Raw genomic sequence first — 14,689 nt, 5'->3', positions numbered from 1 at the left:
GGCCGTTAAACCATTTGCTGATACAGCTCAGCTCTCAGCTCATGGCACACACTATACAAACAAACCATTCTGCAGGCGGGGGGGACACATCTTTTTATGGCAACACTTACGCCCCCCGCTAAGCATGTTTACGCCCCCCTTGAGGCCACGCAGCCAAGACGACATTTGTTAAATTTGCAATTTGGCATTGTTTACTTTTCGAGCCACTTGTTGAGAGACAAAGAAAGCAAAGAGCAGCGAAAGAGAGAGAGAATGGGAGTTGAAACCGGCTGTTTTTTTGCTGTTGCTGTTGCTGTTAGCAAGTTGGTCAAGTTAAGCTGGCCAAGTTGGCCAACCGAGTTGCCTGCCTGCCAAATGCCGTCAAATTGGCAGCCTGTGGCCATTTAAACGCACATCTCAATGGCCACTTAAAATGTTTTACGCTTAACGTTTGAAATGCTGCCATGACAAATGTATTACCCGGCACATTTACTACTGCTTTAAGCCAACTTTGTTGACACATATACATGCAATATACTATTCATAGACTAAGAGAGAGGCTGAGAAGAAAGCGGCAATTAAAACGGCAACAGCGCATGCTGTGATCGTGAGTTGCAAGATAGAGAGAGAGATGATTTGGCTAATTAGGCAGGCGATCTGTGGCGAGTGTCTTCTAACTGGAATTGCTTGTCAACTGAATTGTTGTCTCTCACAAGAATGTCTGCTTTGCTATGTAGAAATATGCAAATGAATGCCAATCGAGCTGCCATAACTGCGATAAGTATCTACACACTCTGTCGGAGGAAGACACGTCAAATAAAATACTTTTAGCACATATACAGAGGGAGAAAAAAAATAGTGAATTTATTGCACTTCAAGAATTCAGGATTAATAAACGAAAATGAAGACAAATATTGCATTATAAATCAAGTTAAATTAATGCACTTAAAAGTACAGTATATACAAATACTGAATTATAAATCAATGCAATTAAGAATACTAAAGCCATAATATTTTTATTTTTTTATAAAAAAAATATTCAACAAAGCTTATTTCAACCAAAACGAATTGATTGTTTTTCTCGCTGTGCATTAACAAGTGTGAACATATTTTAGCTAATCGCTTTTTTTTCTGCCGAGGCAACAGCGTGAGACGCGAGTCGCAACATGTTGCAGATGCTTGCAACATTATGTAAATCTGTGTGTGGAATGTATCTTTGAGATGCTATCTATTGCCCTCACTTGACCAAAAGGTTTGCTGCTTGTAGCAGCAAAGCAAATCATTACCATAGCTTGACTTTATGCCGCATGACGTGGCACAATTTAGCTGCCACATGCAAGAATTATGATGTTGAGCGCAACTAAAGAAGAAAACTACTTAATTTACAGCAGATAAACAACCAAGAACAGCAGCAACTAAATTGCCAACACTTCACATCGAACTCGTAGACGGAGTCGGAGTCTGTGTGACTTTGTAGCTTAAGCTGAAGCTGAGGCAGCAACTGAGACTGAGGCTGAGGCTGAGGCCAATGCCAAGAGACTGTGGGGCTGGGTCACAGTCGTCAGACACGTTCTTGAGCGGCACGCGCATACCAGAGACAACGAGACAGACTTAGTTGCAGACACAGACACAGAGGAAAAGAGCTTAGCTCAGTCTCTGATTTTTCCGACAGAGAGAAAATGTGTGTGCCTGGGAAAACCAGTTTTCCACACGACCTGGCCTAATCAGGCGGACGGAGATCGGCTTAACTGCCGTCTGGCAGCGCGTCTCTAATTAAATTAGACTCAGAGTCAGTCGGAATTGGAATCGGAATCAGAGTTAGAGGCAAAGTCAGACTCAGAGTCAGGGCAGGGCAAATGGTGTCAAGAATGTCACGGAACTGTCATTGCTTAGAAAGTTGAGCCTGTTGCTGCTGCGGCGAGCAAACAACAATCATCACAAACTATAAGCTGCTCAGCACCATTTTGGACACTTTGGCGTGGGTTCTTGCCACATCAAGTATACGCCTTGTGGCCCCACAAATTGTAGCTCTTTCTCCGCAATTTAGTGTGTAATTTTTCATTGTCGACGCGCACTTGTTTCGGGGTTAATTGAACCGGGTCTGCAGTATTTTCACGCTCCAGACGGCCTCTCTAATAGCTTCTGACGGACAAAGTTGCTTATTTGAATAGATGACTAAATTGCTATAGATTCGATGTAGATTGCAGAGAGCGCACAATATTCAAAGCTTAATCTTATCAAATAAACAACAATGACGCTGATAATAGGAATGTCTAGAAGGAGCGAGAAAGAGAGGAAGAGAGGGAGAAGGAGAAGGCGAATCCATTCAAAGTCGCTCGCATCATTTCTATTTTCAGTGATCCAATGTCACTTGCAACAGCCGTGACGAGTGCCAGGCAATTGATGGCGTCATGTTAACAACTTCCACAGTTTAATAAAATATGCAATGATTAATACGTGCTGACTGCATAATACATCATCATCATCATCATCATCATCATCATCGTCATCATCATTATTGCCATCGAAACACTTTAAACTCAACGTGTCAGGTGGAATTCAGCGGAAACCTTTTGATAATGTGGCCGCTGCACAGATGATTCATCTACGTGAGTTTGGCTTAAGCAAATACATGTTTACCCCACCGAAAAATCAACGGAAGCCACAACATAGCTTATCTCATGCAGAAGAAGCAACCAGAAATTCCCAAGGGAAACGAGTATGTATAAAATGTATAAATATTTAATATTTGGCGTTGCCTGATAATTATTCTACTTTCAAAATACAACAGTTATGTACATAATTCAACTAATTTAAGCAGATAACACGAAAGCAGCGCAAACTTGCAGTTAAACTAGAACTGGATACACTTCCCTTTAAGAGCTGTGCTAAAAGCAAAGCTGTTAAGAATAAACTAGTTTTTTTCTTATAGTGTTTAAGAAATTTCAGCAAAATTTTAGCTATCTTAAGATTATTTCAGAATGCAGAAAGAGACTTCCTAGATAATCAGAAACAAGCTATTTTAAATGAATAAAAGTAAAATTCACTTCATTAAATTGATATTCCAGGAAAATTTGTGAGATAAATAAACAGCAGACTGCAAAAATTTCATTTTAATAGCTTTATTTTTAAGTCTAATTATAAAGAAACTTTCGGGTATCACATATTGCTGTTTATGGATCAATTTCCCCAATTAAAAACTATAAATAATGTGGAAAAGCTAACAACACAATCTCTTTTTTTGATGCATTTCATGATTAAAACAAAAAAAAGCCAAATACAATACAAACTTGTTGCTATCGTTAGCGAGTTCTAAGAATAAATAACAGCAAAGAGCTTATGAAGCTTAAAAAAAAAAAAAAAACAAATTCATTAAACAGAATAAATATCAATGACAATGTCAAGAGGAGATAAGAGAAGATTCGAGTAACATCTTTATAAGCAGCAACTGCTTGACTAGCATAATAAATCTTTATGAAAAGTTGTTAATATTTGAGGAAACTATTAAGAAGCAATCGAAATAAGAAACTAGGTCAAATGGAACATGAAGCCTCAATTATATTTCAATTTATGAATCGCATTCGTAGTTAAATTATAGAATTCTGACTCAGCTGAGCCCTTGATAATATGGCGTCATCAATAGTGATCAATTGGCTGTGACAAATTGAGTTAGATAACTGCATGATGATGTTGATGATGATGATCAGAAGAAGAATTTCGAAGAATTGTAGAAAAACTGTTTGCAAGAAATCTCTGTGTATGTGTGTGTGAAGTGAAGAATTGAAAACAATCCACAAACATTTATTAAAGCCCCCAACAACATACAAACCGAAACTTCACGCAAACTCGACAAAAAAGCCGCAGATGATGTCATTGAGCAAACTGAGCGACTTCTCTCTATATACTCGACTCGTACTTCACACACATACGAATATGTATGATATATCTTCATGTATTAGGATTGTTTCTCTTTGCTTAGTATTTGTTTCTTTTCTGTTTTTTTGTTAAGTTATTTTTTGCATTTTATTGCGCGCGACTGCTTTATCATTTTTATTCTGCTTTTTTGAGTTTATTTTTTTCTGTTCCTGTTGTTGTAGATTTTAGCGCAAACATTTGCAGATATGAGAATGGATCTACAAGTGGGCACGGGTTTTTTTTTTTTGGGGTAGACTTCTCGCTAATTCAATTGACAGCACAAAAGCGCTCAAAGAAATCAAGAGAACCAAGTGAGAAATGTCTTGAGAGCATTTGGAAACCAGTTTCACTTGCAGATCACACAATTCCCAGGCCCAAAAATGTAATTTCTATGGCGCATTTCTCTTTGCGACAGGAAGAGGTGCAGCTCGTTAAATTAATTAACAAAATAAATACTACATATGAAAATTTCAATTGGCTTAATGACAGAATTCAACAAATTTGGATCGATTTCTTTTTGGATAAATGCTGAAAACAAACAAATAAATAATCGAGCAGACAAAGTTGTAAATCTGAAGACAGGACGTGAATTCATTCATTAAATGATTCATTAAAAATGTCTTACTAAGAAATTTACTGACCCAATCGATGAGTCAAAAAGAAAATGTATAAACTTCTCTAATAATTGTTGCTAACTTGATTCATAGACAAATTTCAATAGCCAAAAGTTGTATTTTTTTTGCAATGTTAATGCCAATTTTTTTTTTGCGAGAGCTTATCGCCGGACGATTCGATATCGTTAAAACAAAAGCGAAAGTTCCATTTGCTGATTAGCAACACGAATTGACAAAAGACCATAAATTATTTACGAGTACTTTTTTTCGGCGCTCTGCACTGCGATACTCTTGTATTTTGTTTTATTGCCCACATTCCGACTCTTTTTTTTTACCTTCTTCCAGGCGCTACAATTTTGGAATTTAAACTTTTGTTGATAAAGCAGCCCTAAAGGGGGACAACAAATGCGAGTTGACTTTTAAATACGCTTGAATACATTTTTATGACATAACTTAAATAAGCTCTCTCTATAATTAGAAAGAAGCCCAAGGTGAAGAACGATTTGCAGAAAAATCAGTAAAAGCATTTCTATGACGAAAAATATTTCTAAAATTAAACTGATTAATAAAGCAATTGAGAAATATTAATTTTAATGCGTGACAACATGAAAAGACCCTTTGAGAGAGTATCGAAACGGTTGGAACCCATAAATGTTAACATTGTTTACGTAGCTGTCAATTATTGACAAACTGGTTTTTATGTACACTTCATGCCACACACACACACATTAATAAATGTATGTATGTGTGTGTGTGTTGTGTAGGTGTCACCTACTGAATGATCTTCAGCCTTATCTGTAGACTTCTCGTAATGAAATTACAGACAAACTCAAGCGACTCTGTCGAGATTGACAGACAAACAGTTAGGCTGGGTGGCTTATCAATTGCGTCATGAGTCGCCCATAAAAAAAAGCTGAGGGGTAATTAGAAGACACACACATAAATAACGTATGTGTGTAAATATATTTATTACATTTGGAGCTGACCGAGTGAACGTTGAGCTCAGATTCGACACTGAGTACTGAGTGAGCTTATTCTTGTGAGTCATTCAACCTACACTATCGTATCACATGCTCATAGTTTTTCTTTTTTTGCTTTTTGTATTAATCAATGCAAATTAGCACGCTATTAAACATATTGTTTTGATGCCGTTAGAGCGAGCTTGTGACTCGTCGCTGTTGAGGGTCTTTAGATAAACACATAGAGGAGAGTCTATGTAAACGATAGCTATCAAAATGAAGCCCCAGCGTGGTAGCGATCAAAAGAACCTTCAGTCTATGTCCACGCTTCGTTGGAGTTCTTTGGGTGGGAAACAGGCCATCAAATTGATGGCGACGCGGCGTGTGTGAAATGAAATCAAATAAAAACACATTACGATCGTGATACGGCTAAGCATTCTGAATTAACTGACATCATATATTGTACAATACACCTGGCACTGCAAATTTGTCATACAGATCTTAAATTATGCAGTACAAATGAAATGAAAGTAAAAATCGCATTGAAGCTGGCGCTACGAACTCAACGCGTATGACATCATTTTGTTTTGTAGTCTGGAAACGAGGCATTGAAAAAACAAGAAAATAACACACACGAAAAAAAAAGAAATATATATTTAACGATTTGTTTGGAATGCAATAGAGGAGTCGCCAGTTAAGCGAGACCTTTTTTTTTTAAATGAATGCTATTCTCTTTTCCGCTATCTCATCGGTTACCCACCTATGGTTATATTGGCATTTGATAATAATATAATCGCATATTATGCAATTTGCATGAACACAACAAATTTGCTTATTTTCAGAGTTGCTAAAGTTGACTCATGGCATCAGCAAGACGTGACTTTAAAGTCGCGCTAAAACCTAAAACCCAACCCATTTCAAAAATACAACACAAAAATGAAAGAAAAAAAACTAATCCCAAATTCCCAGAACAGGAAGAGAAGATAAATCAAAAATATGTGGACAAAATGTTGTACAACTCACCAATATTAACAATTTTGATGCCCTCATCCTCGAGGAATTTGAGTGCAACCGATACGTTCTCCAGTTTCTGACTACGGAATGTTGGACGTTTATTGTATTTGGGCAAACGCTTCTGGGACAGCACTTCGATGAGACAAATCAGACGTAGGCCATCGGAGAGATCCGTTTCCAGATTGTTGATGGACCGATCGATGGTCTTCAGATGCTCGTTGGCCCAACGTGTGAAGGTGTTCTGTTGGATTTTCTTCCATTGCGCATCCTCGGCAAGATCACGTTCGGCCTCCATATCTTCGTCGAAATTCTCCTCGTACTGCTCCGACTGCTGCTTGTTTTTTGGGTGGGTGGTTTTTGTGGGTTAGCAAATCTCTATTTTTATTGGTTGTTGTAAAACAAGTTTGGGCAGGATATGGAAAATGGACATATGAAGTGATATGTGGCAATTGTTTAATGTGTGTGGGTGGGAGTTTAACTGCAAAAACCACTTAATGCACAGACGCATGGAAAGAGGTGAAATGGAGACTATCGTTGAGCATGGTCGATTGTATTCGATACGATCTAATAGCACACACACACACAAGGTGTGGCTGACTTGGCTGCGTCGCCGCCAACTTGTTCCAGTTTAAAGCCCCACACACACACACACTCCATCTGGGTGAAGTGGACATTCATTCAACTTTCCACGCACACACACATGATCGTTAGCGTCTTCTTCTAGATACCAAGCTAATGGCTTGGTGGCGAAGCTGGCATACTCTAACCATTCCAACTGTTAAATAATATTATGAGCATGTTAATATGCATGAGTTTTTAGGATTCCCTCTGCATGGGAAAATATCGCTTAAAAGCCTTTGTGGCTTAAAGGTTAAAGAACGCACGAAAAGAAGTTGAATGGGAGGCAAAAAAAAAAGAGACAAACATGATACACATACAGTGGAACACAGCTATTTGAAAACGAATTCTAAAGCATTAGACTGGAGATACTAAAATAATTTAAATGTAAATTTTTAAAATTATGTTTAAGCTTAATAAAATGTAAATAAATTTACTTTTTTACATTTTTATTTGTATTCAAATCTTTGACTATTGGTAACTTCTTTGTTTTTAATTGAATTTAAATAACAAAACAATCAATGAAGTGTCATATATTAAACATTAACTGCAACTAAAATTCTTCATTTCAATTTATTTAGTATCTCTCTTAGCTTTCCCGAAATAACACTCTAAATTTTAGGTGTTGATTGAAATAAGCTGTGATCCACTGTACGTATACACGTACATATGTATGTGCGTTCGTGCGTGAGTGTGTTTGTGCGCTGCCGGCTACATCAACCAAAATAGAGTAGGTAGCAGTCGTCGCCTGTCTGGCGAAAAAAAGGGCTAGAAAAAAGAAATGGAGCGACGACGTCAGCGGCGATGCGGCGAAAGAGAGACAACAAACAAAAAATAATTCGCCGCGCTCGGTGCGCAGCGTGTGAAGTTCATTAACATTTTCATTAATTGCGAAATGTCCGCGAGCGACAACAAGAATTACAAAATTGTAGCGCGCCCACAAAAGCAAAAGTTTCTGTCTGGCGAATAGTCTGGCAACGCTGTCGCCTTTGAGAAGGAGAGAAAGAACACACACCTGCACTTGTTGATAGACTGGATTGTCACTGCTACTGTTGTTGTTGTAGTAGTTGTTGTTGGAGTTATTTGTTGGTTGTTGCGCGTAAAAACTTAAATTGCTACAATTGTTGTTACTATTGCAATTTGTATAAACACACGCGGTGGCTGCTTTGGCTGCTGCAACGTTCTGTGGTGTCGTCGACGTTGGCAAATTTGGCGGGTTCTTTCGGTTGCCGCTGTTGTTGTTGTGATTGAGAAATAATGTCGCCTGTGTCGTTTGACTTTTGCCGTTTGTATAATTCGCGTTTTGCACTAATTCACCAACTGGAGGGACGAGCGCACTTCTATTGTTATTATGGATGCGATTGTTGGTATTGTTGTTGTTGCTATTATTGTGTCTCGTCGTTGGATTTAAATGACGCTCGTCGCCGACAGCGTCGTTACTGTTGAGCGTACCACCGTTAACTAACACCAACTGCTGCTGATCGCTGTACATTTTGATGGCCGGTTTCTGTCTCTGCTTCTTCGCTTCGAAAAGTTGTTGTTGTTGTTGCTTCTGCCACTGATCACGCTTTTTGTTGCTTGTTTTTGTTTATCGCTCTCTCTAGCTCTCTTGCTCTCAGTTGGCGCGCTTACAAATTCCTTTGCTTTGACGCTCTCTTCTTGGTTTGCTTTGCTTGCTCTCAACTGCACGATTTTTACACTCTGCACAAAAAGTAAACGTTCGAGTACAAATTTCGCAATTGTATGGGTATGGTATTATATGCTGATAAAAACAAGTATATTTTGTTTTAAAAATGTACATTAAACAACCTGCTTTCTTACGCAATAGGTTTGAACAAAAGAAATTATGAAAAGACGTCAGGTTAATATGCATATCGTAGCATTTAAATCGAAATGCACAGAGACCCCCTACGTAACACACTTCTGACAACATCCCTGATACATGTATGCACATACATACATACTTATGTGCGCACATATTTTAATGACCGGTTTGTTATTGTTGTTTTGTTGCTTTCTTTTATTTACCGGTCTCCCTCTCTCATAAAATTGCTCTCTTCCATTGCGCTCACAAATTCTTGGCGCTCTGCCTGCCGCTCTTTCTCTCTCGCTTTCTGTCTAGCACAGTGGTGTCATTTTTTCTGAGCAAAAAGCTGGATCAACGAAAAAAAAGCTGAAAAAAGCGGAATACCAGAGAAAAAAGTTAAGAAAAAACTGATTTTTATAAGGCAATGTACTGTATGTTTTTCACTAATAAACCCTCAGTTCCACTTAACATAAAATATATGGGTAATTCTCTAACGGATATCATTACAAAGAAAACAATAATGTACAAAAATTAAGCGCTATGCTGAGCAACAAATAGGCACAGCGCTACCTCCTGCTCAATTGTTTTCGAAGGCGTTTTAGCAAAATTTATTTTATTTTTTGCACAAAGCCCTCCATAGCACTGGTGTGTTTTTTTGTTGCAGCATGTGCACGCAAGTCGCTTAATTTTGCAGTTATGCTGCACGTGCAATAGCTGCAAAACACCCGCGTGAGGTCTGTAGGATCCTTCCTCATCCACTCCTTAAATTCTGTGCTCTGCAGCCAGACATCTCTCACTTTTTGTTTATATGATTCCTTTGGCATCGTTAACTTGATATGCCGCATCCGAAATTCGGATTCCGAATTTCACAATATTAGTGATGCAAGAAGCTTTAATTTAGGGGTGAACTTGTGAGGAAGTTACTCGATATAAGTAAATATCGATATTTTATCGAGAGAAATACATTTTAACATTTCAGCCGTTAAATTCAATTTAAACATCTCGAAAATTTGAATAAAAGTAAACTAAAAAAAGCTGCGTAAATTTGCTCAAAAAGCCAGAATTCCCGCTGCCCGCTGTTTTCATATTTTTCCCGCAATCACGCTTCAAAAAAACCCAGATCTGACGGGAAAAAAGCGGAAATGACACCACTGGTCTAGCACACTCTCTGCTGCGCTTTACACTCTGAGCAAAACGTTAACTCATAAAGAGTTGTAGTACAAGTTTTATTTAATGTGAGATTCTATTGCAGTTGGGTTATTTATATATAAGCTTAGTTTAATTTGCTCATACAAATAAATTAACACCTTTATATATTAATAAGTACCGTAACAAATTGACATTTGTGCAATTTTCCAGTTGGAGTAAGTTCTTATTTATTCTTACGCCGCAAAGTATGCAACTCCAATTTACTTCAGCAATGCATGAAGCTGACTTCACAACTTTCTTTCAAATTCATATCTACACATTTCTGCGAAATTTTATGGTTTTTGTTGCAAGATTGTTTTAAAGTTACTCACTCAATTTCCAGTAAAAATATATGTGTATACAATATTTACATTGCATATATATTTATGTACTGAGTGTAGATAAATACCAGTTTATAATAATAATCCAAAAAATGAGCCTCCAAAAATTGGATACTTTTATTATACGATATATAAATATTATCATTTTGTGTTTAATCAGAATTCCGGGAAAAATGCAGTTTAATATTGGACATAGTTGAACCAAATTGATAAGATTATAAAGTTGTAGTGCTTGTAAATATTTTACAAGCATTATCGAATGCATTGATCACTTAAGCGATCGATGACTTCAGGTTTCATATGACAAGCGAGTGACAAAGTCTCAGAGTGTAGAATATTCTTTCCATATGCAGAACGGAATCAAGCGAAATGATTCATGCACTTAACTTCAGCACACCCAAATGAAAACAAATAAATTTAGTCAAATATTTGGCATATTTGCGGATTGCTTTTGGCAATCGTCTTTTTTAATACCCCCACCCCTGGCTGCTGCTGTCTCTCTCCCTCCCTCCCTCTCTCTCTCTCTGTCTCTTTCGATGTCTGGCCAACAAATTGCAAAGCGAGAGCAGCAGACACAAATGCACACTGACATTTGAATGAGGGAAACAAATGACGCTGCTGCTGCCAGCGAGAATACGACCTTCTCAATATGGTTAGCAATTGTTAATTTTAGCCAAATTAGTCAAAAAACGTTGCCAACTCGTTGATCATTTTTTTGTTGGCGCTAGCTACGCATCGAGAGTTTTTAATCAGCATCGCGAAATCCTTCGATGCATTCCACAAGGGAGTGTGTGTGTGTGACCATTTAAAGCCGTTGCTCAGTCTCAAACTGACCTCAACTAGGCCGAGAATGCCCGATATGGAAATAATGCCAACTGAATTCGTCGGGCCAAAATAAGTCAAACGTCAAAACGTGAGGCGCCACTTGGGTGACTGCTTGTTTTCCTTGTTGTTGCACTTGGGGCATGATTCAGCGCACGTAATGAAATGCTAAATAAATTTTGCACTTCCATTTTAATTAATTTTAATTTATATATTTGTAACTAAAATTACACATTCAGAGACGAATAAAATAGCCAAGGAAACGCGCTGCGACGCGTCGCGTTCTCTAAAAAATAAATTGACAAATAAGTACGATTTGTTTTTGTGCATTTATGAAAAGGTAATGCAAACCACATGTCCTCCATTTTGATCAAAAAAAAAGATACGTATGCGTAATATGTAATGCAATGGAAATGGATGAGTATGAAAGTATAAGATTGAGTCTATAAAACTTCTTCCTCTAGTTACCCAACTCACTTTGCGTGCTGCCATTTTGATAGCGTTTTATTCTCTGGTAATACTTTTGATTTTGTTTGGCTATAGCTTCTATGCTATATAATACTGATCACTAATCACCCAATTAATTGCACAATGCCTAAGCACGTTTTCTCAAAAACACAAACACACACGCACTCAGAAGACTTTTCGTAAACAATTCAAAATTCAACCAAAATTTATTTTCTTTTGAGTATTTTCAAAAATACTTTTCGCGAACTGCGTTTTCGACTCTCTCTCTCTCGCTCTCTCGATTGCGTTTCTGTTCAACTCAGTTCAGTTCTGTTGTGTTCCGTTCCGTTTGATTTGTTCACGCCTTATGTCCACTTGGGGACTTGACTTTGGGCTTTTGGGACCTATCGTTGTCGTTGTCGATGTCGATGTCGTTGTTGTTGTCGATGTCGTTGTTTTTGTTGTTGTCACCGTCAACCGTCGCGTCGCTTTGCGTTGCGTTTTGCTTCGTTCCGTTGTAATAATGTTGTGATCGCGGCAATTTCTCAGTTCGACTGACTTGTGTTCGCCCCCTGTCTCAATGTTTTTATGCCAGCCAAATGCCCGCAGCATTTTTTTTTATTTTTTCGCTCAATTTCTTTATTATTATTTCTCTGTATTCTACAGCAGAGCTCAAACAAATAGCAACAATGACTCATTATATGAACGAAACTGAAGTTGAAGCAGACTGCGAAATTTATGTTCAACTTTGTTAGCATACGTAGAACTCTATTATTAGGCTTGAGTTGATGAATAGATTTATGTGAATATCTATGTTTTCAAACCAATTAATTTAGTAGCAAATCAGCAAGCTTGTTGATAGAGCCACATTCAACTGCGTGAGACCCTTTGAGATAGGTATTCTTTTAAATGAATAAAATGAAATGGATTTATTGACTTGACTAGTATTATACGGGACAAGTTTTATTAAATATTTTATTTAATATCAATATATTAAAAGAATTGATTTAAATTATCAAAGAGAATATTAAATATAAGAACACATTCAACTGCGTGAGACCCTTTAAGATAGGTATTAATTTAAATAAATAAATTGGAGACGATTTATTAATTTGACTATTATTATAAGGCACATGCCTTATAACTTTTAATATTAAATTATTATCAAAATTTTAAATAAATTAAAATACGAGTACACATTCAACAGTCTGAGACCCTTTAGTTTTAAAATCTGTGTATTAAGAGAGAAGCTTTAATTACATAAACATTATTGGTCTAAGCCAAACCATATTTTAATTTTTGAATTAAAACAGAAATTTCATATAAAAAGAAGAACCAACAGACTAATGAGTTAACATTGAACTAATGAAGACCCTTTATAGTGTTTATACAGAAAGATAGATGAGCAGTGATTTATCTAGTTAAGTTTCAAAGCTGGAATAAACATATACTTTATATAAGGTATTAATTAAATTCCTTTCTCTATTTGTAGAACAATTACTTCATGAAGTTGAATTGAAAACTCAAGACAATAACAAATAAAACACTGCAAATGCAATTGCTTCTATTTATTTGCGCTTAGCTGTGCTGCTTATCAATACATAATTCTTTCAATATTTATTTTGCTTTATGTTTTGTGTTGTGTTTTGGTGTTGCTTGCGCGCTGACGTTGCAGTCAACGTCGCAGTCACAATCGCTGCCGACGTCAATGTCGCTGCTGACCGCACTCTTGAATTTGTTCAACAGCATTTGGCAAGCGGCAATTTGGCGATTTTTGCCCCCTTCCCCATCCATAATAACTCTGTGATATTTGCGCGCAGCTGATTTTGTTGTTCTTTTATTTATAGAACACACACACTCGTGTATTAGTTCGGCGTTTAGCGCGAACAATCGAAAGCGTTAAGTGTTCTTCATTTGTTGCCAATTGCCAAATGCATTTTCGTTTGCATTTGCATTTGCATTGACCCCTTACCCAAAAAACATTGTTGCTGCCCACACTCGTGATTCATCAGACAGGCGCAAACATAAGATCTAAAGAATGGATTGACATCAACAAAAACAGCAAAAAAAAAGATGGAAAGAAAATAAATATAGGAAAGCAAAGCCAAAACGATAGGCAGCCTTCATAAAATTATGAAATAAATTATGCATGTTCTGCGGCATGTTTTGACTTAATGGATGACTAAGTCTTTTGGCCAGACCAACCGAGCAAAGCATTCGTACATAAATTCTTTGATTTTATATCGCTTGGCTCTTCAACTTTGCAAATGCTTGCATATTTCGCCGTTCGTTGTGATAATCATTATATCAAAGTGAGATTATATCCCAACTATAATTCAATTTTCATGTCTCACGCTGTGATTCAATATTTTTGTACTGTCAAATAAATAAAAATAAATATGTACATACAATTCTAGTTGCCAAAACCAAAAAAAAGTTTCAACAAATTTCATTTATATTAGTTATCATTTTTCTTGTCGACTTTTCAGCAGCTGTTTAGAGCATTTAATGTTACGCATACGCCGCGTTGCCGTCGTCACAATGTTCACGTGCAAACATTTTGCCTCCAAGTACCCCCTTCCCTCTCACTCTCACTCACACTCACTCGCTGTCTGTCAGTGTGCTATCCCTTTCTATTTCTATTTTCTTTGGCTTTTCGTGTTGTATTTTTTTGTTGTTGTTGTTGTTGTTGTTGCTTCGCTTTTCAGTTGGAAAATACGCGTACATGCTACAAATCCAAAAATAAAGCCCACACAATTGCGAAAGATCTAAATGTTTGCAATATCTCAACTTTTATGAGTTCACTATAACAATAAATCGAGCACTCGACAAAAGACGAAGACTTGTATTTGAATATTGCTTAGTTTCACTTCTTCTTTTGTTGCTTTGTTATTTGTGAGTGTGTGTGTATGTGTGCACATTAAACTGTTAAGTATAGTAGATAAATTTCAATTCGTCGTCGCTCAGGTGTGTCGACTGTGCCTG

The 14,689-nt window shown here is 37.1% G+C and overlaps 1 protein-coding gene across 7 annotated transcripts in view; it reads right to left on the bottom strand.

Moving 5' to 3' along the window:
- The window catches only part of LOC133837273 (filamin-A), a 35,798-nt gene extending 23,919 nt beyond the window's left edge, over positions 1–11,879 (bottom strand). The window contains exons 1-2 of one of the 7 annotated variants that reach the window (XM_062267965.1): positions 11,735–11,879; positions 6,491–6,812 (exon numbers count right to left, since the gene is read on the bottom strand). In XM_062267965.1, the coding sequence (XP_062123949.1) occupies positions 6,491–6,812; positions 11,735–11,749 (337 nt within the window). In that variant the 5' untranslated portion in view covers positions 11,750–11,879. Of the gene's footprint in view, positions 1–6,490; positions 6,813–8,114; positions 8,691–11,734 lie in introns of those variants that run through there. The other 6 variants (XM_062267961.1, XM_062267962.1, XM_062267963.1 and 3 more) reach the window with 6 other exon arrangements.
- Between the last annotated feature and the right edge of the window lie 2,810 nt (positions 11,880–14,689).

Source organism: Drosophila sulfurigaster, chromosome 2R (assembly GCF_023558435.1).
Source record: "Drosophila sulfurigaster albostrigata strain 15112-1811.04 chromosome 2R, ASM2355843v2, whole genome shotgun sequence".
Classification (NCBI taxonomy): domain Eukaryota; kingdom Metazoa; phylum Arthropoda; class Insecta; order Diptera; family Drosophilidae; genus Drosophila; species Drosophila sulfurigaster.
This window is presented reverse-complemented; position numbering and strand designations above follow the sequence as displayed.